A 23,321-nucleotide genomic window follows, 5' to 3' on the forward strand; every position below is an offset into this window, starting at 1 on the left:
TCAAATTCTAACGGGTTTAGACAGGTTAGATGCAGGAAGAATGTTCCCAATGTTGGGGAAGTCCAGAACCAGGGGTCACAGTCTGAGGATAAGGGGTAAGCCATTTAGGACCGAGATGAGGAGAAACTTCTTCACCCAGAGAGTGGTGAACCTGTGGAATTCTCTACCACAGAAAGTAGTTGAGGCCAATTCACTAAATATATTCAAAAGGGAGTTAGATGAAGTCCTTACTACTCGGGGGATCAAGGGTTATGGCGAGAAAGCAGGAAGGGGGTACTGAAGTTTCATGTTCAGCCATGAACTCATTGAATGGCGGTGCAGGCTAGAAGGGCTGAATGGCCTGCTCCTGCACATATTTTCTATGTCTATGTCTCTATGAAGATGCTGTGTTCCAACAAACTGTTGACTTTGTATGACCCCTGTAAAAAAACGGTTTTAACATGCGATGCGTCATCCTACGGGGTTGGGTGTGTTTTGCAGCAGGGTAACGATGAAGGCCGACTCCAACCGGTGGCTTCCGCCTCCAGGTCGCTCTCCCAGACAGAGTGTGGATACAGCATGGGCGAGAAGGAGGCACTCGCGTGTGTGTACGGTGTGAAAAAGATGCACCAGTACCTTTTCGGTAGACGGTTCGAGCTAGAGACGGACCACAAGCCGTTAACATTTTTGTTGTCTGACAGCAAGGCTGTCAACGCTAATGCGTCAGCTCACATACAGCGATGGGCCCTCATGCTGGCTGTATATGACTATACCATACGGCACCGGCCAGGCACTGTAAATTGCGCTGACGCGCTCAGCAGGCTCCCACTGGCCACCACCGAGGGGGCGTCGGAGCAGAGCGCCGAGATGGTCATGGCCGTTGAGGCTTTTGACACTGCGGGCTCCCCCATCACAGCCCGCCAGATCAAACTCTGGACCAACAGGGACCCCCTCCTATCCATGATAAAGAAATGTGTCCTGACTGGGGACTGGGCGCCTGCACACAGGGTGTGCCCCGAGGAAGTCAGGCCGTTTCAGAGATGGATGGATGAACTCTCCGTCCAAGCCGACTGCCTGTTATGGGGCAGCCGGGTAGTCATGCCCCAGAAAGGAAGGGAAGTGTTCATCAGGGAACTCCACAGCGAGCACCCTGGCATCGTGTTAATGAAGGTCATTGCCCGATCACACGTGTGGTGGCCGGGGATTGACTCAGACCTGGAACACTGGGTTCGCAGGTGCACGACATGTGCCGAGCTGGGCAATGCCCCCAGGGAGGCCTCACTCAGCACGTGGCCCTGGCCCACCAGGCCATGGTCACGTATTCACGTGGACTATGCGGGCCCGTTCATGGGAAAACTGTTCCTGATCGCTGTCGATGCATACTCGAAGTGGATCGAGTGCATCATATTGAACTCGTGCACGACATCCATCACTGGGGAAAGTCTGCGTATGGTTTTCGCTACCCACGGCTTGCCGGACATCCTGGTCAGCGATAATGGCCCTTGTTTTACCAGCCATGAATTCCAGGAGTTTATGTTGGGCAATGGGATCAAGCACTTCCGGACAGCGCCGTTCAAGCTGGCTTCCAATGGCCAGGCGGAACGAGCGGTCCAAGTCATAAAGCAGGGCATGCTACGCATCCAAGGACCCTCCCTTCAGTACCGCCTATCGTGCCTCCTGCTGGCCTACAGGTCCCGGCCGCACTCGCTCACGGGACTCCCGCCAGCGGAACTCCTCATGAACTGCACGCTCAAGACGCGGCTGTCCCTCATTCACCCAGCCCTGGCAGACATTGTTGAGGGCCAGCGCCAGTCCCAAACCGAGCTCCATGATCGAGGCTCAAGGGGGAGGTGCATAGAAATAGATGACCCGGTATTTGTTCTTCACCATGCTTTGGGACCCAAATGGCTTGAGGGCACCGTAATTGGCAGAGAAGGAAACAGGATCATGGTGGTCAGACTAAACAATGAGCAGATATGCCGCAAACACTTGGACCAAGTAAAGACAAGGTTCAGTGCAGACACGGAGGAACTGGAAGAAGAGCATGATGAAATAGCACCCACACCACTGCAAGCGCACGAGCAACAAAGACAGCCCTCAGCATGCACAGTCCCTGCGGCCAGCCTGGACAGGCCGGAATCACCTCAAGTGACAGAGACGCGAGCTGAGGCTCAGCCACCAGAGTCACAACTGCGGCGCTCCACGAGAGAGCGCCGATCACCTGATAGACTTAACCTCTGAAACTAAAAGACCTAAGGAGGGAGGTGATGTCATGTATTTCACCATCTTGCAATGACTATAAGTATGTAACTGTAACTCATGCATACTGTACCTGTACCCTTGTAATGCACACCCTGACCACAGGGAGTGAGCTCCTCACCTGGGCTTCCAGGTATAAAAGGGGAGGTCCCAGCCAGGATCATGACTCTTCAGTCCTGGAAATAAAGTGAAGGTCACAGAATGACCGTGTCTGATATATCCATGCCTCGTGTGAGTTTGTAACTAGGTACAGAGACATTACATAAATGAGAGACGCGGGAGTCGAGAGAGGCAGCGGCCTATAAAAGGCTCAGCAGTCCGGGGAGAGTCGAGAGAGGCGGGAGTCGAGAGAGGCAGCAGCCTATAAAAGGCTCAGCAGTCCGGGGAGAGTTGAGAGAGGCAGCGGCCTATAAAAGGCTCAGCAGTCCGGGGAGAGTCGAGAGAGGCGGGAGTCGAGAGAGGCAGCGGCCTATAAAAGGCTCAGCAGTCCGGGGAGCGTCGAGAGAGGCGGGAGTCGAGAGAGGCAGCGGCCTATAAAAGGCTCAGCAGTCCGGGGAGCGTCGAGAGAGGCAGCGGCCTATAAAAGGCTCAGCAGTCCGGGGAGCGTCGAGAGAGGCGGGAGTCGAGAGAGGCAGCGGCCTATAAAAGGCTCAGCAGTCCGGGGAGCGTCGAGAGAGGCGGGAGTCGAGAGAGGCAGCGGCCTATAAAAGGCTCAGCAGTCCGGGGAGTCGAGAGAGGCGTACTTGTGCAGCTCCAGCTGAGAGAAGTCAAAAAAGAAGTAGAAAGAAATCAAAAGGTGACGTCACAGCCAACGTGGTAAGTGATTGGCTGCTGATTGGTGAGTAGTTTTTCTTTTTCTTTATTAGTCAGTAACTTTTAACATTGTTGTCGGCAATTTAAGTGTATCTAAGGGTTAAGTCATGGCAGGACAGCTCGGTCACGTGATATGCTCCTCCTGTACCATGTGGGAACACGGGGACAACACCAGTGTCCCTGACGACTACATGTGCGGGAAGTGTGTCCACCTCCGGCTACTGACGGCCCGCGTTGCGGAGTTGGAGCTGAAGGTGGATTCACTCTGGAGCATCCACGATGCTGAGAATGACGTGAGTATCACGTGTAGCGAGTTGGTCTTACCGCAGGAGAAGGGTCCACAGCCAGCGAGGGAATGGAAGACCAGCAGGAAGAGTAGTGCAAGGAAGGTAGTGCAGGGGTCCCCTGTGGTCATCCCACTGCAAAACAGATACACTGCTTTGAGTGCTGTTGAGGGGGATGACTCATCAGGAGCGGGCAGCAGCAGCCAAGTTCATGGCACCGTGGCTGGCTCTGTTGCACAGGAGGGCAGGAAAAAGAGTGGGCGAGCGATAGTGATAGGGGATTCAATTGTAAGGGGAATAGATAGGCGTTTCTGCGGCCACAACCGAGACTCCAGGATGGTATGTTGCCTCCCTGGTGCAAGGGTCAAGGATGTCTCGGAGCGGGTGCAGGACATTCTAAAAAGGGAGGGAGAACAGCCAGTTGTCGTGGTGCACGTTGGTACCAATGACATAGGTAAAAAAAGGGATGCGTTCCTACGAAATGAATTTTAGGAGCTAGGAGCTAAATTAAAAAGTAGGACCTCAAAAGTAGTGATCTCGGGATTGCTACCAATGCCACGTGCTAGTCAGAGTAGGAATCGCAGGATAGCTCAGATGAATACGTGGCTTGAGCAATGGTGCAGCAGGGAGGGATTCAAATTCCTGGGGCATTGGAACCGGTTCTGGGGGAGGTGGGACCAGTACAATCCGGACGGTCTGCACCTGGGCAGGACCGGAACCAATGTCCTCGGGGGAGTGTTTGCTAGTGCTGTTGGGGAGGAGTTAAACTAATATGGCAGGGGGATGGGAACCAATGCAGGGAGATAGAGGGAAACAAAAAGGAGGCAAAAACAAAGGACAGAAAGGAGATGAGGAAAAGTGGAGGGCAGAGAAACCCAAGGCAAAGAACAAAAAGGGCCATTGTACAGCAAAATTCTAAAAGGACAGAGGGTGTTAAAATAACAAGCCGAAAGGCTTTGTGTCTTAATGCAAGGAGTATCCGCAATAAGGTGGATGAATTAACTGTGCAAATAGATGTTAACAAATATGATGTGATTGGGATTACGGAGACGTGGCTCCAGGATGATCAGGGCTGGGAACTCAACATCCAGGGGTATTCAACATTCAGGAAGGATAGAATAAAAGGAAAAGGAGGTGGGGTAGCATTGCTGGTTAAGGAGGAGATTAAGGCAATAGTTAGGAAGGACATTAGCTTGGATGATGTGGAATCTATATGGGTAGAGCTGCAGAACACCAAAGGGCAAAAAACGTTAGTGGGAGTTGTGTACAGACCTCCAAACAGTAGTAGTGATGTTGGGGAGGGCATCAAACAGGAAATTAGGGGTGCGTGCAATAAAGGTGCAGCAGTTATAATGGGTGACTTTAATATGCACATAGATTGGGCTAACCAAACTGGAAGCAATACGGTGGAGGAGGATTTTCTGGAGTGCATAAGGGATGGTTTGTTAGACCAATATGTCAAGGAACACAACTAGGGGGGAGGCCATCTTAGACTGGGTGTTATGTAATGAGAGAGGATTAATTAGCAATCTCGTTGTGCGAGGCCCCTTGGGGAAGAGTGACCATAATATGGTGGAATTCTGCATTGGGATGGAGAATGAAACAGTTAATTCAGAGACCATGGTCCAGAACTTAAAGAAGGCTAACTTTGAAGGTATGAGGCGTGAATTGACTGGGATGGATTGGCGAATGATACTTAAGGGGTTGACTGTGGATGGGCAATGGCAGACATTTAGAGACCGCATGGATGAACTACAACAATTGTACATTCCTGTCTGGCATAAAAATAAAAAAGGGAAGGTGGCTCAACCGTGGCTATCAAGGGAAATCAGGGATAGTATTAAAGCCAAGGAAGTGGCATACAAATTGGCCAGAAATAGCAGCGAACCTGGGGACTGGGAGAAATTTAGAACTCAGCAGAGGAGGACAAAGGGTTTGATTAGGGCAGGGAAAATTGAATATGAGAAGAAGCTTGCAGGGAACATTAAGACGGATTGCAAAACTTTCTATAGATATGTAAAGAGAAAAAGGTTAGTAAAGACAAACGTAGGTCCCCTGCAGTCAGAATCAGGGGAAGTCATAACGGGGAACAAAGAAATGGCGGACCAATTGAACAAGTACTTTGGTTCGGTATTCACGAAGGAGGACACGAACAACCTTCCGGTTATAAAAGGGGTCGGGGGGTCTAGTAAGGAGGAGGAACTGAGGGAAATCCTTATTAGCCGGGAAATTGTGTTGGGGAAATTGATGGGATTGAAGGCCGATAAATCCCCAGGGCCTGATGGACTGCATCCCCGAGTACTTAAGGAGGTGGCCTTGGAAATAGTGGATGCGTTGACAGTCATTTTCCAACATTCCATTGACTCTGGATCAGTTCCTATGGAGTGGAGGGTAGCCAATGTAACCCCACTTTTTAAAAAAGGAGGGAGAGAGAAAACAGGGAATTATAGACCGGTCAGCCTGACATCGGTAGTGGGTAAAATGATGGAATCAATTATTAAGGATGTCATAGCAGTGCATTTGGAAAGAGATGACATGATAGGTCCAAGTCAGCATGGATTTGTGAAAGGGAAATCATGCTTGACAAATCTTCTGGAATTTTTTGAGGATGTTTCCAGTAGAGTGGATAAGGGAGAACCAGTTGATGTGGTATATTTGGACTTTCAGAAGGCGTTCGACAAGGTCCCACACAAGAGATTGATGTGCAAAGTTAGAGCACATGGGATTGGGGGTAGTGTACTGACATGGATTGAGAACTGGTTGTCAGACAGGAAGCAAAGAGTAGGAGTAAATGGGTACTTTTCAGAATGGCAGGCAGTGACTAGTGGGGTACCGCAAGGTTCTGTGCTGGGGCCCCAGCTGTTTACACTGTACATTAATGATTTAGATGAGGGGATTAAATGTAGTATCTCCAAATTTGCAGATGACACTAAGTTGGGTGGCAGTGTGAGCTGCGAGGAGGATGCTGTGAGGCTGCAGAGCGACTTGGATAGGTTAGGTGAGTGGGCAAATGCATGGCAGATGAAGTATAATGTGGATAAATGTGAGCTTATCCACTTTGGTGGTAAAAACAGAGAGACAGACTATTATCTGAATGGTGACAGATTAGGAAAAGGGGAGGTGCAAAGAGACCTGGGTGTCATGGTACATCAGTCATTGAAGGTTGGCATGCAGGTGCAGCAGGCGGTTAAGAAAGCAAATGGCATGTTGGCCTTCATAGCAAGGGGATTTGAGTACAGGGGCAGGGAGGTATTGCTACAGTTGTACAGGGCATTGGTGAGGCCACACCTGGAGTATTGTGTAAAGTTTTGGTCTCCTAACCTGAGGAAGGACATTCTTGCTATTGAGGGAGTGCAGCGAAGGTTCACCAGACTGATTCCCGGGATGGCGGGACTGACCTATCAAGAAAGACTGGATCAACTGGGCTTGTATTCACTGGAGTTCAGAAGAATGAGAGGGGACCTCATAGAAACATTTAAAATTCTGACGGGGTTAGACAGGTTAGATGCAGGAAGAATGTTCCCAATGTTGGGGAAGTCCAGAACCAGAGGTCACAGTCTAAGGATAAGGGGTAAGCCATTTAGGACCGAGATGCGGAGGAACTTCTTCACCCAGAGAGTGGTGAACCTGTGGAATTCTCTACCACAGAAAGTTGTTGAGGCCAATTCACTAAATATATTCAAAAAGGAGTTAGATGAGGTCCTTACTACTAGGCGGATCAAGGGGTATGGCGAGAAAGCAGGAATGGGGTACTGAAGTTGAATGTTCAGCCATGAACTCATTGAATGGTGGTGCAGGCTAGAAGGGCCGAATGGCCTACTCCTGCACCTATTTTCTATGTTTCTATGTTTCTATGTTCTCACATTGAATGTTTTTTGTAAGTTTATAAGTGATCTTAAAGTTTTTAAGTGATCTTAAAGAGTCATATTAAAGTAAAGTTTGATACAAGAATAATTTTATTACAGTAAAGTTAAGTATATTGTAAACTTTTGAATAAAATATATTTTACATTAAAACTGAATCATGTTCCATTAACACAACACAGCATTACAGAACAGCTCCAAAATTAAACATGTCCATGTGGATTAGTTGTCGCTGAACCCTCAGGCATCGGTAAAACGTTCACGGATGAGCTGCTGGCGCAAGGCTCGAGCAATTGTTAAAGGAGCACAATGGCCCGCCCTCTTCTGGCGTCGTGCTCCGGCCTCAGGCATTTGCATGGTTTCCTCATCCTCCTCCTCCTCCTCCTCCTCATCGTCACCTGCATCTTACACACCATTATCATCAGCCACTTTCACCGCAGGTGGGTCTTCTTCCACTACCAGCTGCTGCTGCCTCATGATGGCTCAGTTATGCAGCATGCAGCACACAACAGTGAACTGACCGATATCTCAGGGGAGTATTGCAAGTAGCCTCTGGAATGGTCCAGGCATTGGAAATGCTGTTTCAAGATGCCAATGGTCCTCTCTATGATGCTGCGCGTTGCAACGTGCAACATGTTGTATTCACGGTCAGCTTCCGTCCGGGTTACGCATAGGGGCGTCATGAGCCAGTTAGCGAGGCTGTACCCTTTGTCTCCCAGTAGCCAGCTCTGCCCTCTGGCTGCTGCTCAAACATGGCAGATATAATGCTGTTGCGTAGGATGAATGCATCATGGGTGCTTCCAGGGTATCTTGCATCGACTGACATGATGCGATGCATGTCGTCACACATGAGCTGCACATTAATGGAGTGGAAGCCTTTTCTATATCTGAACATCTTAGAATCGTCCAAAGGTGCTCGCAAGTTGATATGGGTTCAATCAATGCAGCCCTGTACCTTTGGGAAGCCAGCAATCCTTGAGAACCCCACAGCCCTGTCATGGATTGCTTGGGAGGTCATTGGGAACATGCTGAAGTTATTTCTCCGCGCATGGAGTGCAGCCGTGACCTGCCGAATGGAGACATGTATTGCATGTTGAGAGATGGCACACAGTTTCCCAGTTGTAGCTTAAAATGATCTGGAGGCATAGAATAAAAGTACAGCTGTAACATTCACTTCAACTGACAAAGCAGTCCACCTGACGCTTCTTGGCTGCAGGTCTGGCCTCAGCAACTTACAGATCTCACGGGCAACTTCTCTGCGGAAACGCAGCCTTCTGACACAGTCTGCATCACTCAGGTCCAGGTACGAATGCCTGTCTCGATATTCCCGAGGTGGGTATGGCCTCCTGCCCAGCACCCTATGGGCTCTGATGTTCCTGATGTGATGAGCTCTAATCAATTGTCTCCTATGTAACACAATGATGCAGAACGCTCGCACAAGGTATGGCATTGTCAGTATTGCCCCCATACTTAAAGTTAAACTTTCAAAGAAGCTCAAAATGGCATGAAAGCAGGCAGCACAGGTTCGCATTTCTCTCTCTCTCTCCCCCTCCAAGGTCTGTATGGATGGACCACACCCAAAGGTCTTTTGTCCTTTCCTCTCTCCCTCCCCCCCCTTGAATCTTGTGACCTTTCCCTCCTCCCCCCCCCCGAATCTTGTGACCTCTCTCTCCCTCCTCCCTCCCCCTTGAGTCTTGTGACCTCTCTCCCTCCCCCCCACCGCCCCCCCCCCCCCGCCCCCAGCCTCTCCGTTGAATTGCAGCCATTCTGTGGCTCCTGATGCCGGCCAGTTCGCTCGCTCACTTCCATCCAGCACCGCCCCCCCAAGCCTCTCTGTTGAATTGCAGCCGCTCTGTGGCCCAGATGCTGGGCAGTTCGCTTGCTCCCGCCCCTAGCCCAGACCGAGTGACCTCCCTGTGCATTCTCCCACCCTAGCCCAGGCCGAGTGGCCTCCCGGTGCGTTCTTCTTCCCTTAGCCCAGGCCGAGTGGCCTCCCGGTGCGTTCTCCTGCCCCTAGCCCAGGCCGAGTGGTCTCCTGGTGCATTCTCCTGCCCCTAGCCCAGACCGAGTGGTCTCCCGGTGCGTTCTCCTTCCCCTAGCCCAGGCCAAGTGGCCTCCCGGTGCGTTCTCCCACCCCTAGCTCAGGCCGAGCGACCTCCTGGTGCATTGTCCCGTCCCTAGCCCAGGCCGAGTGGCCTCCCGGTGCGTTCTCCTGCCCCTAGCCCAGGCTGGGTGGCTTCCCGGTGTGTTGTCCCGCCCCTAGCCCAGGTTGAGTGGCCTCCTGGTGCTTTCCACCCGCCCCAGCCCAGGCCGAGTGGTCTCCCGCACCGGCCCGCTGCCTTCCCGGGCCGAGTGCAAAAGGTGAATTGGAGTTTGATGCTGAAGGTACAACTTCAATTTTTTATTTCTTATAGAATTGCGAAATAATTATTTCTTGATTAAGACTTGGTTGGTTCAAGTCCAGGTCCTCTCCACTTCCCTCCCCTATCCCAGGCCGAATGGCCTCCGATGTATTTACCTGCATCGATTTCTTTAACTCTCTGCAAGGGTTTTCTCGAGTGGCACATACGCTGGCCTAAGTAGAAATAGAGTAACTATTAGCTTGCCAAAGTCACCTAAATGGCCAGAACTGGCGAAGGTGGCTGGAAATGCCCCCTTTTGAGAAAAAAAAACTTACCTAAAAAAATGTAACTAAGTCAGTTATGCTGGTGCAAATTGATTGGGGAAACTGGGGATTTTTAAGTTAGGCCAGAAAAGGTAGCCTACTCCAAAAAAAACCGGAGCAAATACTGGGGAAAATTGAGCCCATAGGGAGGGAGGAACTTAATACAATCACTATCACTAATGAAGTAGTACTCAGAAAAATAAATGGGACTAATGGCAGACAAGTCCCCTAGACCTGATGGTTTACATCTTCGCGTCTTAAAAGAAGTGGCTGCAGAGATAATGGATGCATTGGTTGTAATCTCCCAAAATTCCCTGGATTCTGGGGCGGTCCCAGCGGATTGGAAAACCGCAAATGTATCGTCTCTATTTAAAAAAAGAGGCAGACAGAAAGCAGGAAACTATAGACCAGTTAGCCTAACATCTGTCTTTGGGAAAATGCTGGTGTCTGTAATAAAGGAAGCAGTAGCGGGACATTTGGAAAATCATAATACAATCAAGCAGAGTCAACATGGTTTTATGAAAGGGAAATTGTTGTGTATGTATAACTTAAGTATACACCCTGTACACTCAATATACAGTTACATAAGACTATTGGATGTATCTTCACACTGTATACACTATGTTTTTACCACCAGAGGGTGCAACTGGTGGAGATCTCGGGGTCACCTGCACACCACAGGTAACCAGGTATAAAAGGGAGCTCACCACACTGTACCCTCACTCAGGAGCTGTAATAAATGGACTAAGGTCACCACAGTTCAAGTACAATACTTTGCCTCCTGGAGCCATTACTAGAGTGCTTACAGACATAATAACTGGCAATGAGATTATGAATTTCCACACGAAAAATGGCTAACCTTGGCAACTTTCAACAATTCGCTGAAGGGAAAGATTGGGAGGCCTTTGTGGAAAGACTCGAACACTTCTTTATTGCGAATGACCTGGTGAGAGACACACCGACCTTGCTGACTGATAAGCGCAGAACTATCCTGCTCAGCAGTTGTGGACCCACCGTCTATGGTCTCATCAGGGACTTACTAGCCCCAGAGAAGACAACAACCAAGACATATATAGAGCTCGTAATGCTGATACAGGAACAGCTCAAACCTAAAGAGAGTATCCTCACAGCCAGACACCGGTTCTACACATACCGGCGGCCCGAAGGCCAAGAAATCGCAAAATATGCTGCAGACCTCAGATGATTGGCTGCACCATGTGATTTTGGCGACCACCTCACCGAAGCGCTGAGGGACATCTTCGTTATTGGAATCGGCCACGAGGGCCTTCTTCATAGGCTGCTTTCTGCGGATACCACGGTCACCCTGCAGAAGGCAATTAATGTGAGCCGAGCGTTCATGGCCTCGGCATGCGATTCCAAGCGGATGATTCACCCCCAGGACTCTAACCCGGCAAGTACCATGAACCGACTAGCACCTTTTAAAGGCCGCAGCAGCCTCTCTCAGGGTTGAGAGAACAACCTCGAGTCCCGCAACCCTGAGTCCGCCACATGGGGCCAACCGGCCAATCCCAAGCTGGCGCTGTGGAGGAAATCACAGGGTTCACCAGTGCCACTACAAAGACTATACTTGCAAGATGAAGGGCCACCTACAGCGAATGTGCAAGAGAAATTTTACTCACCGAGTCGCTGAAGAGTTGGTCGATCATCCGGATTCCAGCGATGATGAAGAGAGCCCACGAGGAAGCTCTGCCCCATGAGGAGGTGTACGGAGTATTCACCTGCTCCACTGAGAGTTCCCCGTTGAAAATGGAAGTTGAAATCAACGGTGTTCCAGTCTCGATGGAGGTGGACACAGGGGAGAGCCAATCGGCGATGAATTAGGCAGCCTTTGAGAAACTCAGGGACAATCCAATCGAACACCTAAAATGATCCCTATCCAGGTGAAGCTGCTCACCTACACAAACGACACCATCCCAGTCGTTGGCAGCGTGGATGTCCAGGTGTTCCATGGCGGTGCGATGCACAAGCTACCTTTGTGGATTATTGCTGGTGATGGTCCAACAAATCCGAATCTGATGGAGCTGAGAAAACCTCCAGGCCCCGGCGTTTGACATCCTCTGCGGCCCCAAACACCTGAAAAATCAGCCGCCCAACTTGACTGCGTGAAGACCACTCAATCCAACGGCGAGATGATCCAACCCAAACGACCCGACCTCACCTTCCAGGCTCCAGTGGCAGGACTCCGGAGGAAGAAAATCGGCACAGAAGGTAACTTCCCTGTTTCCGTGGCAGAACCTGAGGAGAAAATGATCACCGCAGCCTATCTTGTGGAGAGAAAGAAGATAGCGCCCGCACCACGAGGTGAAGCGCCTGAAGTAAAGATGGCGGCGGCCAGACCACGAGGGGCAGCGTTGAGGGAGCAACACGTGATGCAAAGCAGCGAACCGGATTGGGGTAAAGATTGCAAGGCCCTTTTAAAGGAAACCGGCAACCCATCACAATTAAAGGGACAGTTCCACTCTTTATACAGTGATGCCGGTAATACACATGTAAAAGATGTAATTGACAAATGCAAGTATGTAAATGTAACTTTGTACAGCGATGCCGGTAGTACACATGGAAAAGATGTAATTGACAAATGCAAGTATGTAAATGTAACTAACTGTGTCGAGTCAGGCGATTTTGTTCAGAGCCAATATATTATGACAGTAAATGAAGAAATGATGTGCGATGCCGGGTTCTACTTGTACGCCAACAAAACCAAGGTCAACCTCCCGTCGGAAGCACCCAGCTCCAGTGAGCTACCCGATCATGTAGCCTGCGCCTCCGGGACCAATGCGATGCCCCAGGGAGTGTGGCCACACACAGGGGGAGCATACCAGCTGCAGGGTCAGCGATCAGCGGACGGCAAAGGCACCACTACTGGTACCCTGCCCCTGATCGGCTCTACCTCTCTGGCCACTAGGGCCAGTACCAGTAGCAAGAGGCTAGCACTCCCCAGCCCTCCCGACGGGACCTGCGATGACCAGGCTCCCACTACCACTGAAGGGCAGCAGGGTGACACTGCAGCTCTCAAAGGAGGACAGGGAGGCCACACACTCCTGTGGCTCTGCCCACCATTAGGCAGCGGAAAAGGCCCTGAGACTCAGCCAGGTGAGCGATCTGAGCCCACCCAGCTGGCAGGGGGCGCAGCACTGCCATCAGACAACCTGGACACAGTCCGGTCACTCTGGAACTAGCGTCCTCACCCACCTGCACCTACACAACCCAGGGGCAAGACTGTAATACCACGTATGTACCTTACCTGTAAAATATACTTGTTCCACGACTGCAAAACCCAAACAGTGATGTAATTAATCCTGTGTCTTATTTTTGTTCTTTCCTTCTGTACATGTATGCACATGCAGATGTTGAGCCACACACATGGTCTATGTATGGGGGGGGGGGCAGGAAAATGGGTGTATGTAGCCATGGACACACATGGATCACACCCAGAACCCGCTCAACTCCCACTGCAACCTCTAACCGTCCACTGCTAACCATTTCCCAATGTTGTGGCAATAAGGACTTGGGGGTCAACAGGGAGAGAGCCAAGCTAAAGCATAGACGAGGTACAAGGGCTTTGGGCTCAAGTCTAGGGCCAGAGCACACAATGCAAAGGCCAGTGGCACAAGACTTAGGGGAGAGTGATGTTGTGTATGTATAACTTAAGTATATACCCTATACACTCAACGTACAGTTACATAAGACCGCTGGATGTATCCTTACACTATATACACTATGCTTGTACCACCAGAGGGTGCAACTGGTGGAGACCTAGGGGTCACCTGTACACCACAGGTAACCAGGTACAAAAGGGAGCTCACATGCTGTATCCTCACTCAGGAGCTGTAATAAATGGACTAAGGTCACCAAGTACAATACCTTACCTCGTGGAGCCATTACTAGAGTGCTAACAGACACAATATAAATCATGTTTGACAAATTTGCTGGAGTTCTTTGAGGATGTAATGAGGAGGGTGGATAAGGGGGACCCAGTGGGTGTGGTGTATTTGGATTTCCAGAAGGCATTCGATAAGGTGCCACATAAAAAGTTACTGCACAAGATAAAAGTTTATGGGGTTTGGGGTAATGTATTAGCATGGATAGAGCATTGGCTAACTAACAGAAAACAGAGAGCAGAGAGTCGGAATAAATTGGTCATTTTAAATTGGTTGGCAAACAGTAACTAGTGGAGTGCCGCAGAGATCAGTGCTGGGGCCTCAACTATTTACAGTCTATATTAATGATGTGGGTGAAGGAACCGAGTGTAATGTAGCAAGTTTGCTGATGATATAAAGATGGGTGGGAAAGCAAATTGTGAGGAGGACACAAAAAATCTGCAAAGGGACATAGGGAGGCTAAGTGAATGGGAAAAAATTTGGCAGATGGAGTATAATGTGGGAAAATGTGAGGTTATCCACTTTGGCAGAAAAAATTGCGAAGCAAATTGTAATTTAAATGGAGAAAAATTGCAAAGTGCTGCAATGCAGAGGGACCTGGGGGTCCTTGTGCATTAAACATGAAAAGTTTGTATGCAGGTACAGCAAGTAATCAGGAAGGCAAATGGAATGTTGGCCTTTATTGCAAGAGGGATAGAGTATAAAAGCAGAGAAGTCCTGCTACAACAGTACAGAGTATTGGTGAGGCCACACCTGGAGTACTGCGTTCAGTTTTGGTCTCCGTATTTAAGGAAAATATACTTGCATTGGAGGCCGTTCAGAGAAGGTTCACTAGGTTGATTTCTGAGATGAGGGGGTTGACTTATGAAGATAGATTGCGTAGGTTGGGCCTATATGCATTGGCGTTCAGAGGAATGAGAGGTGATCATATCGAAACATATAAGATAATGAGTGGGCTCGACAAAGTGAATGAAGGGAGTATATTTCCACTTATAAGGGAAACTAAAACTAGGGGACATAATCTCAGAATAAGGGGCTGCCCATTTAAAACTGAGATGAGGAGAAATTTCTTCGCTCAGAGGGGTGTAAATCTATGGAATTCTCTGCCCCAGAGAGCTGTGGAGGCTGGGTCATTAATATATTTAAGGTGGAGATAGACAGATTTTTGAGAGATAAGGGAATAAAGGGTTATGGGGAGTGGGCAGGGAAGTGGAGTTGAGTCCATGATCAGATCAGCCATGATATTAAATGGCGAGCAGGCTCAAGGGCCTACTCCTGCTCCTATTTCTTATATTCTTATGTTCACCATTGGGATGGTACTGCCAGTGGCAGTCAAGGACACAACTTTTATACCTCTGTATTTTTCCAGGCTACTAAGGGGCATCTGCAATATTATCAGTTTTTTCTGTCCACAGATTTACTAAAGGGGTGACTGATGCATTATCCAGGAGGACCAACAATTTTTCTTCTTTTCCTCTGAACAGCAGTGGCAGCATGAGAGAGCTGTCCAATTTCATCATAATGCAAGATTATCCAAAGTACAGGAGTTATTGACAGCTCTCATGTGGTAATCTGGGTCCCTAGACACAAGCAATGGGCAACACAAACAGAAAAGGGTAATATTCCATCAATGTTCAGCTGGTCAATGACTGTTAATACTCTTATCATACAATCAATGCTAGGAAGGAATCACAATGCTTTAATTTTAAGACAAATATCTAGACCAGGCTTACCTGAAGTCAAGGGAGATTGGAAAGCAATGAAGGCTGCCATGTTCAGCCTTGGCTAATGACACCATTACAGCAGCCATAGACACAAGATACAACAGGGCCGATATATGGCTATAAGGAGCATTATTGATTGTATTGTTGACATCTTGAAGCAGCACTTCAGATGTCCCAGAAAATCAGGGGTTCTTTACAGTGCAGTTCTACAAGGATCTCAAGATCATCATTTGCTGTTTGCTCTGTAATTTTGTACTGCATGGTGGAGTAGAAAGCCAACCCACAATCAAGCCCAAAGCAGGATTCAGATACTGACCAAGAGGATGTAGCTGCAGAAACGTCAGTGATAGACATGTAGCCATCAAGAGCCCATACCATGTTTCGGAAAATGAACATTCATCATGCAACCAGGTTGTCTTAGAAGGATTTGCTGAATGATGTCCCTTTAAAAACTCAATATGAAAGCAGTTTCAAAGATAAGCTACAGTTTGTGCTGTGCTGCAATATGACTTTAATGGTGAGCCTTGAAAGGACTGTAAGGTGCATAAATGCTTTGGATGGGGCAGCAGTAAAAGAGGAAACACTTTGTGGCATGCATATTTGGGAAAACGACTTAGCATATAAAGCTTTTTGGTAGCTTTACCTTGCCAGCTTTCTTCAACTCTGACATCACAAAAACATAGAAACATAGAAATTTACAGCACAGAAGGAGGCCATTTCAGCCCATCGTGTCCACGCCGGCTGACAAAGAGCCGCACGGCCCTTGGTCAGCAGTGCTAAAGGTTACATATAAACCTATGAACAATGACAGAAAGGCAAAGGGCACCCAGCCCAACCAATCTGCCTCACACAACTGCGACACCCCTTACACTGAAACATTTTACACTCCACCCCAACCGGAGCCATGTGATCTCCTGGGAGAGGCAAAAACCAGATAAAAACCCAGGCCAATTTAGGGAGAAAAAATCTGGAAAAATTTCTCTCCGACCCATCCAGCCGATCGAAACTAGTCCAGGAGATCACCCTGGCCGTATTCTATTCCTGCCGTAATTACCATTATATCTGCGCCGGCCAACAAAAGCTCATCTAGTCTAATCCCAATTACCAGCTCTAGGTCTGTAACCCTGCAGATTACGGCACTTTAAAAGCCCATCAAAACATGTCTTAAAAGTGCTGAGGGTTTCTGCATCCACCACTCTTCCAGGCAACGAGTTCCAGATCCCCACAGCCCTCTGCGTAAAGAAGCCCCACCCAAATCCCCTCTAAACCTTCCACCGACCACCTTAAAACTATGCCCCCTCATAATAGACCCCTCCACCAATGAAAATAGGCCCTTGCTTTTCACTATGTCCAGCCCCCTCAATATTTTGTACACCTCAATGAGGTTTCCTCTCAACCTCCCACTGTTTATACAAGTCTGCCACTCTCACTCTGGAAGTGGCCACAGTGATCTCCGGGCAGGGGATGGAGGCCTCTCCGTAGGTAAAGTCCTTATGGTTGGAGTACTTGGTGGAGTTCGATCCCAACCACCCAGGCCATTTCCCCTCGTGGGAATAGGTGACCCGGCCATCCGCCGCCGGAGTCCCTTCTCCTGTGGTTACTGTCGGCGCTCTGCCCCCGGAGCATCCGAAAACTAGGGAGTCCTCGGTGTCCCCTCAGTGCCCGGTGCAGATCCTTAGCGATACCAGCATCACTAACATCCAGTAGGGAGGTGTTGACATCTGAAAGGCAAGAAGAACATGGCCTTGCCTTGAGAAACCTCTCCAGGCTCGGCCCACTTAACATGTTCCAAACACAAAAATGCTGTACCCAACCGTCACTGCCTTACACATATACACATATACACACAACACAAAGTAACAAAACAGAAAGGGAAAATATATACACCGCCACCCGTCCCTGGGTGGCCAGGCTATATCCTGTCACTGTACAGGCGTCGTTGACCACTCGGCTGACCGTACCCTGGGGACCAGGATGCCCTCTGCTGAGGAGCTCGTATGGTCCCCCTTAATGAGTTTTGTGCTGCCCTCCAAGGCCCTCCCGAGCTCCGGATAATCGGTGGGAGACCCGTGCTAGCGCAACAGAGCACCCTCCCTGTTGTCTTTCGCCTTATCGGTCTGGGGCGGGAGGCTAAGTAAACAGGGGACCACGGCGCCCTGGGCTGTGGCACTCTGTTACTCCTCCTTACTGTCGGTGCAGAGTCCCACGTTATGGGCTGCAGTGCCATCTCCTCCACCTCTTGGACTAATCCCAGCTGATCCACCATGGGAGGTTCAGCTTCCCCTTGAACCTTGCTAATGGTAGAGCCTTTCTTCCTACTTCTGTTAGTGGGCTGGGAACCTCTACCCAGTGGTGGGATAGCCTTACAGGAGCAGTGAACCATAGAAACATAGAAACATAGAAAATAGGTGCAAGAGCAGGCCATTCAGCCCTTCTAGCCTGCACCGCCATTCAATGAGTTCATGGCTGAACATGAAACTTCAGTACCCCCTTCCTGCTTTCTCGCCATAACCCTTGATCCCCCGAGTAGTAAGGACTTCATCTAACTCCCTTTTGAATATATTTAGTGAATTGGCCTCAACTACTTTCTGTGGTAGAGAATTCCACAGGTTCACCACTCTCTGGGTGAAGAAGTTTCTCCTCATCTCGGTCCTAAATGGCTTACCCCTTATCCTCAGACTGTGACCCGACTGTAGAGCTTCGGGGCCCGCTGCCTCCTCCGGAGCCTCCAAATCCACCGAGGCCTGTTCCTCCCCCAGTGCCTGATTCCCTTCCCTTGCTCGTCCCCTTTGTTTTTTTACCTCTTTTGGGGTCAAACAATTTACACTGATTAATGTGATACCACTTCACCCGGCGAGGCAGTTGAACTGCATAGACCATAGGGCTAGCCTTGTCTACTATGCTGTATGGTCCCATATATAATGCTTCAAAAACCCCGACCCGAGCATAGTTCCTCACCATGACCTGGTCCCCTATCTCCCATTCGTGGTGTTTGCTGGGTTCTAGCAGCAATCGGTTCCTCTGATGCTGTCTGCCCATGTTACTAGCAGCCTGCCAGTGAATCTGTTTGAGGTGTTCAAACAGGTTCCTGACAAACCGGTCCCGGTTCACCTCTCGGAGCTGCCCTTCGGTGAGAACCGGCGCCAACACATGCACTGGGGTTCTCATGATCCGGCCCGTCATCAGCTCATGGGATGAGTACCCTGTGCTCTTTGACTGACTGGCCCGGATTCCCATGAGGACCAACGGTAAGACCTCCACCCACTTGTTCGGTGAGTCTCCCGTCTCCTTGCGCAGTCTTTCCTTTAGGGTCCGGTTCAGGCATTCTACGGGGCCTGAGGACTGAGGGTTGTAGGCGACATGCCATTTGGCTCTTATCCCCAGCACCTTTAGGGTGGCCTGCATCACCTGGCCGGTGAAGTGGCTTCCTCGGTCGGACTCCACGATTTGAGGTAGACCCCACCGAGAGAACACCTCCCTCACCAGGATTTTTGCAGTCTCCACCGCGGTAGCTGTTCGGCAAGGGAAGGCTTCCACCCACTTGGAAAACACATCCACCAGGACGAGGCAGTATTTATAACCTCCCTGGGCGGCCGGTAGGGGTCCGATGTAGTCGATCTGGATCGACTGCCATGGTCCCTCTACCATGTCGTGTCCCATAGACGCCTTCCTTTTCTGAGGGTCTGGGTTGTTTGCAGCGCAAACCAGACAGCCCGCACAGAAGTCGCGGACGTCTTCCCGGAGGTCTGGCCACCACCCTGCCTTTTCTACCCGTTGCCAGGTAGATTCCGGCCCAGGGTGTCCCGCACCTGGACCCTCATGGGCCAGCTGAAGGAATTCCCTCCGGTGTTGTGGCGGCACTACCCATTTGTCCCCTTTAAACAACATGCCTTCCCGCACAGCAATATCTACAGCACTGTATGGGCCCTCCGCCTTTTCCACCTTTTTGATAGCAGCCAAGGCAGCCTTCAGGATCGGATCCTGCATCTGGACTACTTTAAGGTCCGGGGCCGCAGCCGCCCCTACGCTCCCTGGTGTCCCTGGCTTGCTTCTTGCTGCTGCTATTCTGCCTGCCTCGTATGGGTCCCATGGGTGACCTGTACAAGCACCTTCCCTTGCCAGCAGGTCTGCCTGCTTGTTACCTTCCCGCCGTGGCTCAGTTTTGGAGTGGGCCTTTACCTTATGGATATATACATCCCCGGTTTCTCCCACTGCAGCCACAATCTTTTCTAGCAGGGGTTTGGTCACAAGGGGCTTCCCATCCGCAGAGGTGTACCCCCGGCGTGACCAAATCGTCAGATACTCTGTACACGAATTGCAAGTGAACATGCTGTCCGAGCAAATCGTGTATGGGGTAGGGAATTCCTCGGGGTGTGTGACCACATACATCACCGCCGAGAGTTCCGCCTGCTGGGCGCTCAGGGTGCATGGGAGTTTAAGAGCCAAGGCAATTCCTGCCTTGGGATCCCAAACTCCGCAGCCCGTGAGTCTTGTACCCACGGACACTGAACTGGAGCCATCAACGTAGATCTCGCGGCCTGTGGGGTGTATCCCTGCCCGAAATCCAAAGTTAATGTCCCATACTCCCTCCACAGAGCATCGATGTGGCTGCCCTGGATAGATTAAATTTGCTGCGAGCCTGGGCTCGCAGAGGCCCTTGACCTTTAAAGTTATTTGGGAGAGGAGAAGGGTCCAGCGAGTGATTCTAGCACTGCTCACTGTCCCATCCTTAATCCTCCTGTCCAACAGCATCTGCGTCGGGGTATGATGGGTGAGGAGTGTAATGGGGGATATTCCGGTAAAGATCTGAGCTCTCTTTATTGCCCAGTGGGTGGCAAGCAAGTGCCTCTCACAATTGGAGTATCCCTTTTCTACCTCCGTGAGGACCCTGGAGGAGTACACCACTGGTCTCAGCTGACCGTTTCGCCCCTGGAGCAACACTGCACTTAAGCTGTCGCCACTGGCTGCCACCTCCAGGAAGAATTCCTCCCCCCCATCAATTGCCCCTAGGGCTGGTGCTACCTGCAGGTCTCTCTTAAGACGGACAAATGCTGCCTCACAGCCCTTGTCCCATTCCCACGCGACTCCCTTATGTAGGAGTCTGAGCAGAGGGGCGGCAGTGGCTGCATAGTCCTCGATGAAGTCCCTACAGTAGCCAGTGATTCCCAGGAAAGACCTTACCCCCGACACATCCCTAGGGACAGGAAGTTCCTGCACTGCCTTTCTTCTAGCCTCATCAATGGCCCTTTCTCCTGCCCTTATCGTCAGGCCCAGGAATTTTACCTCTCCTAGACCTATCTGGGCTTTCTTGGGGTTAACTTTAAAACCCCCTTCCTTCAGTAAGACCAGCAGTTCGGCCAGCAGTGGACCGTGTTCCTCACTGCTATCTGTGAACAACAACAGGTCGTCCACATACTGGAAAAGCTGGTGTGGCTGGCTGAAGCCTTTTAAGCAGTTCGCCATGCATTGGTGAAAGATGCTGGGACTATTATGAAAGCCCTGTGGGAGGCAGCTCCATGTATACTGCTGTTCCCGGAAGGTGAAGGCAAACTTGTACTGGTCTTCCCTCCGTACAGGGATAGACCAGAACCCGTTGGATATGTCCAACACTGTGAACGTGGTTGCGGATGCAGGGATTTCCCCTATCAGATCCGCAACCGCCGCTACTGTGGGGGCACAAGCTGGGATGTTTTTATTGAGCACCCTATAATCCACCGTAGTCCTCCAAGAATTATCTGGTTTCCTAACCGGCCAAAGCGGGGAGTTGACATGGGTGGCTATGGGTCTCAAAACACCCTGCTCGACAAGCGAGCTTAAAGCTGTCTCCAAGTCTGCTTCTGCCTCTCGGGGAAAGCCATACTGCTTTTGCGGGCGGGACATGGGATCCCCATCTATTCTAACCTCCACTCCTGTGACTCTCCCACAGTCGTGTTTATGGGTGGCAAATGCTGCAAGATTTGCTTGTACATAGGCCCGGTACTCGGCCGAGGTGTTACCGACCAGAACCTCCAGGTCGTAACCCCCTTTTGGCTTCACTGTACACAGAGTCCCTTTTCCCTGTTCCTTATCAATAACCATGACTTCTCCCTCTGCTCCCGTGCCCACTGTGCCCCATAGACAGTGATTCCTCAAGTCTACTAGGATCTGGTGAACGATGATAAAATCAGCCCCCAAAATCCCTTTTCCCACCTGCTCCCAGTTCATCAGGACGCACTTCCATTGTGTTTGGAGTGCTCCTAAACGAACTGCGAGCGGGACTGAGAAAAACCCAGCCTTCTCATTACCTGTGATGAGCTTGCGGGGTCCTCCGAATGGACTATCGTGCTGGAAGCACCAGTGTCCAAAAGGTAGGTACCCAATACACCCTCAACATCCATCTTGACCCAGGGTCGTCCCCAGGGGTCGTATTCTACTGGGCACAGGTATGCAGGCTGGGTCTGGGCTAGTCACGGCCTCTGTACTGGCAGGGTTGCTGGTGCTTCCCTGCCTGTTGCCATGGCTACCTTCCCAGTCCCCTCCAGTGCTGTCCTCACTGCAGCTACTATCTGGTCAAGGGATGGTGAGGAGCTCGCTTCACTTCCCCCACTCTGGGCGGCTCCTAAAGAACTTCTCCCCCTATATCTCTTTACTGGGCTCCTGCAATCCCTTTTAAAATGACCAGCTTTCCCGCACCTGTAGCACACTCCCTCCTTATCAGACGAGCGGCCACCCTCCTGGTGCCATTCCCTTTTGGGAATCGGGTTGGGTTTTACTTCATTTACCCGACCTTTGGAGCTTTTCTCCTCCTCCCCTCCTCCATTCCGTTGGACCAGTGCCAGTTGCCTGACCACTGCTTCCTCGGTGAGGTTGGAGTCCCGGGAATCGAACCACAGTTTTGCCCTGGCCTTGAGCCGGGGCAAGCAGTTTGCCACCAGCATCCTCAGCCAGCGGCCAGTCTGTACCGCGGAAAGATTCGCCCGGTCGAGGAGCTCCCCACAGGCTGCGTGGTATACCACCCACAGCATGTCCGCAAATGCCTGCGGGGTTTCCCCTGCGAGCTGCCTTGTCCTTTCGACCTGTTCGAAAGGACTGCCGTCATCGAAGCCCATAGCCTCAAGGACGGCCCTCTGGACCTCAGTAAATGTACGCTGTCCCCTCCGGCATTCCGCCGGTAGGGCCTGGTACAATTTGCTGTCCAGAGAGAAGAGCAGCAGCTTGGCTGTCTCTTCCTCGTCACACCCATTAATTTCCCCTGCCTGCATCACCTCCATGAAGTGGATAGACGGGTCCCCGCTGCGAGTGAGTTTGGTCAAATGGGCCATCATGGCCCTGAGTGCTTGAACTCCATGGGGAATAATAAAGTCGCTCTCCAGCGCTCCCCGACCTTGGCCACCTCCCTGTGGAGGACCGTACTTGCGCTGCCTGACCGGGTTCAGGGTCTTTCTGCGCTGGTCCCTCTACCTCCGGCTGTCCCACCATACCCGGTGCAGCAGACAGTGCCTGGTCGCCTGATCCAGCCCTTAACTGACCCTCAGCTGGAGCCTCACATCCCTGCTGCCAAACGGGACACATTGGTCCTGTCCCCAGCCCTGGGTATGCTACTACCTGCGTGCCCCGCCCCTCCTGGTACCCCACCGGACAAACCCCCGGTGCCTCAGGAGGTGGTCGGGCGCCTCTTGCCTTTGGATTCTCCTCTACCCCCCAATACTCTCCTTTGTCCCCTGTGATCCTATCAGGGCGACCATCCCCTTTGCCTGGGATAGAGCGTGGGTGAGAGTTTTAATCCTCTCCTGGCAGGGACCGTGATCTGCAAACTCACTGCTACTGGCCACTTTATAGGCTGCCTGTACGTC

The 23,321-nt window shown here is 50.8% G+C and overlaps 1 protein-coding gene across 1 annotated transcript in view; it reads left to right on the forward strand.

The window, feature by feature from the left end:
- The first annotated feature begins 12,013 nt into the window (after positions 1 to 12,013).
- The window catches only part of LOC139228968 (cyclic nucleotide-binding domain-containing protein 2-like), a 326,735-nt gene continuing 315,427 nt past the window's right edge, over positions 12,014 to 23,321 (forward strand). Inside the window, exons 1-2 of the mRNA XM_070860580.1 lie at positions 12,014 to 12,092; positions 12,501 to 12,600. Coding sequence (XP_070716681.1) covers positions 12,014 to 12,092; positions 12,501 to 12,600 — 179 coding nt within the window. The remainder of the gene's footprint in view (positions 12,093 to 12,500; positions 12,601 to 23,321) is intronic.

Source organism: Pristiophorus japonicus, chromosome 2, assembly GCF_044704955.1.
Source record: "Pristiophorus japonicus isolate sPriJap1 chromosome 2, sPriJap1.hap1, whole genome shotgun sequence".
Lineage (NCBI taxonomy): Eukaryota > Metazoa > Chordata > Chondrichthyes > Pristiophoridae > Pristiophorus > Pristiophorus japonicus.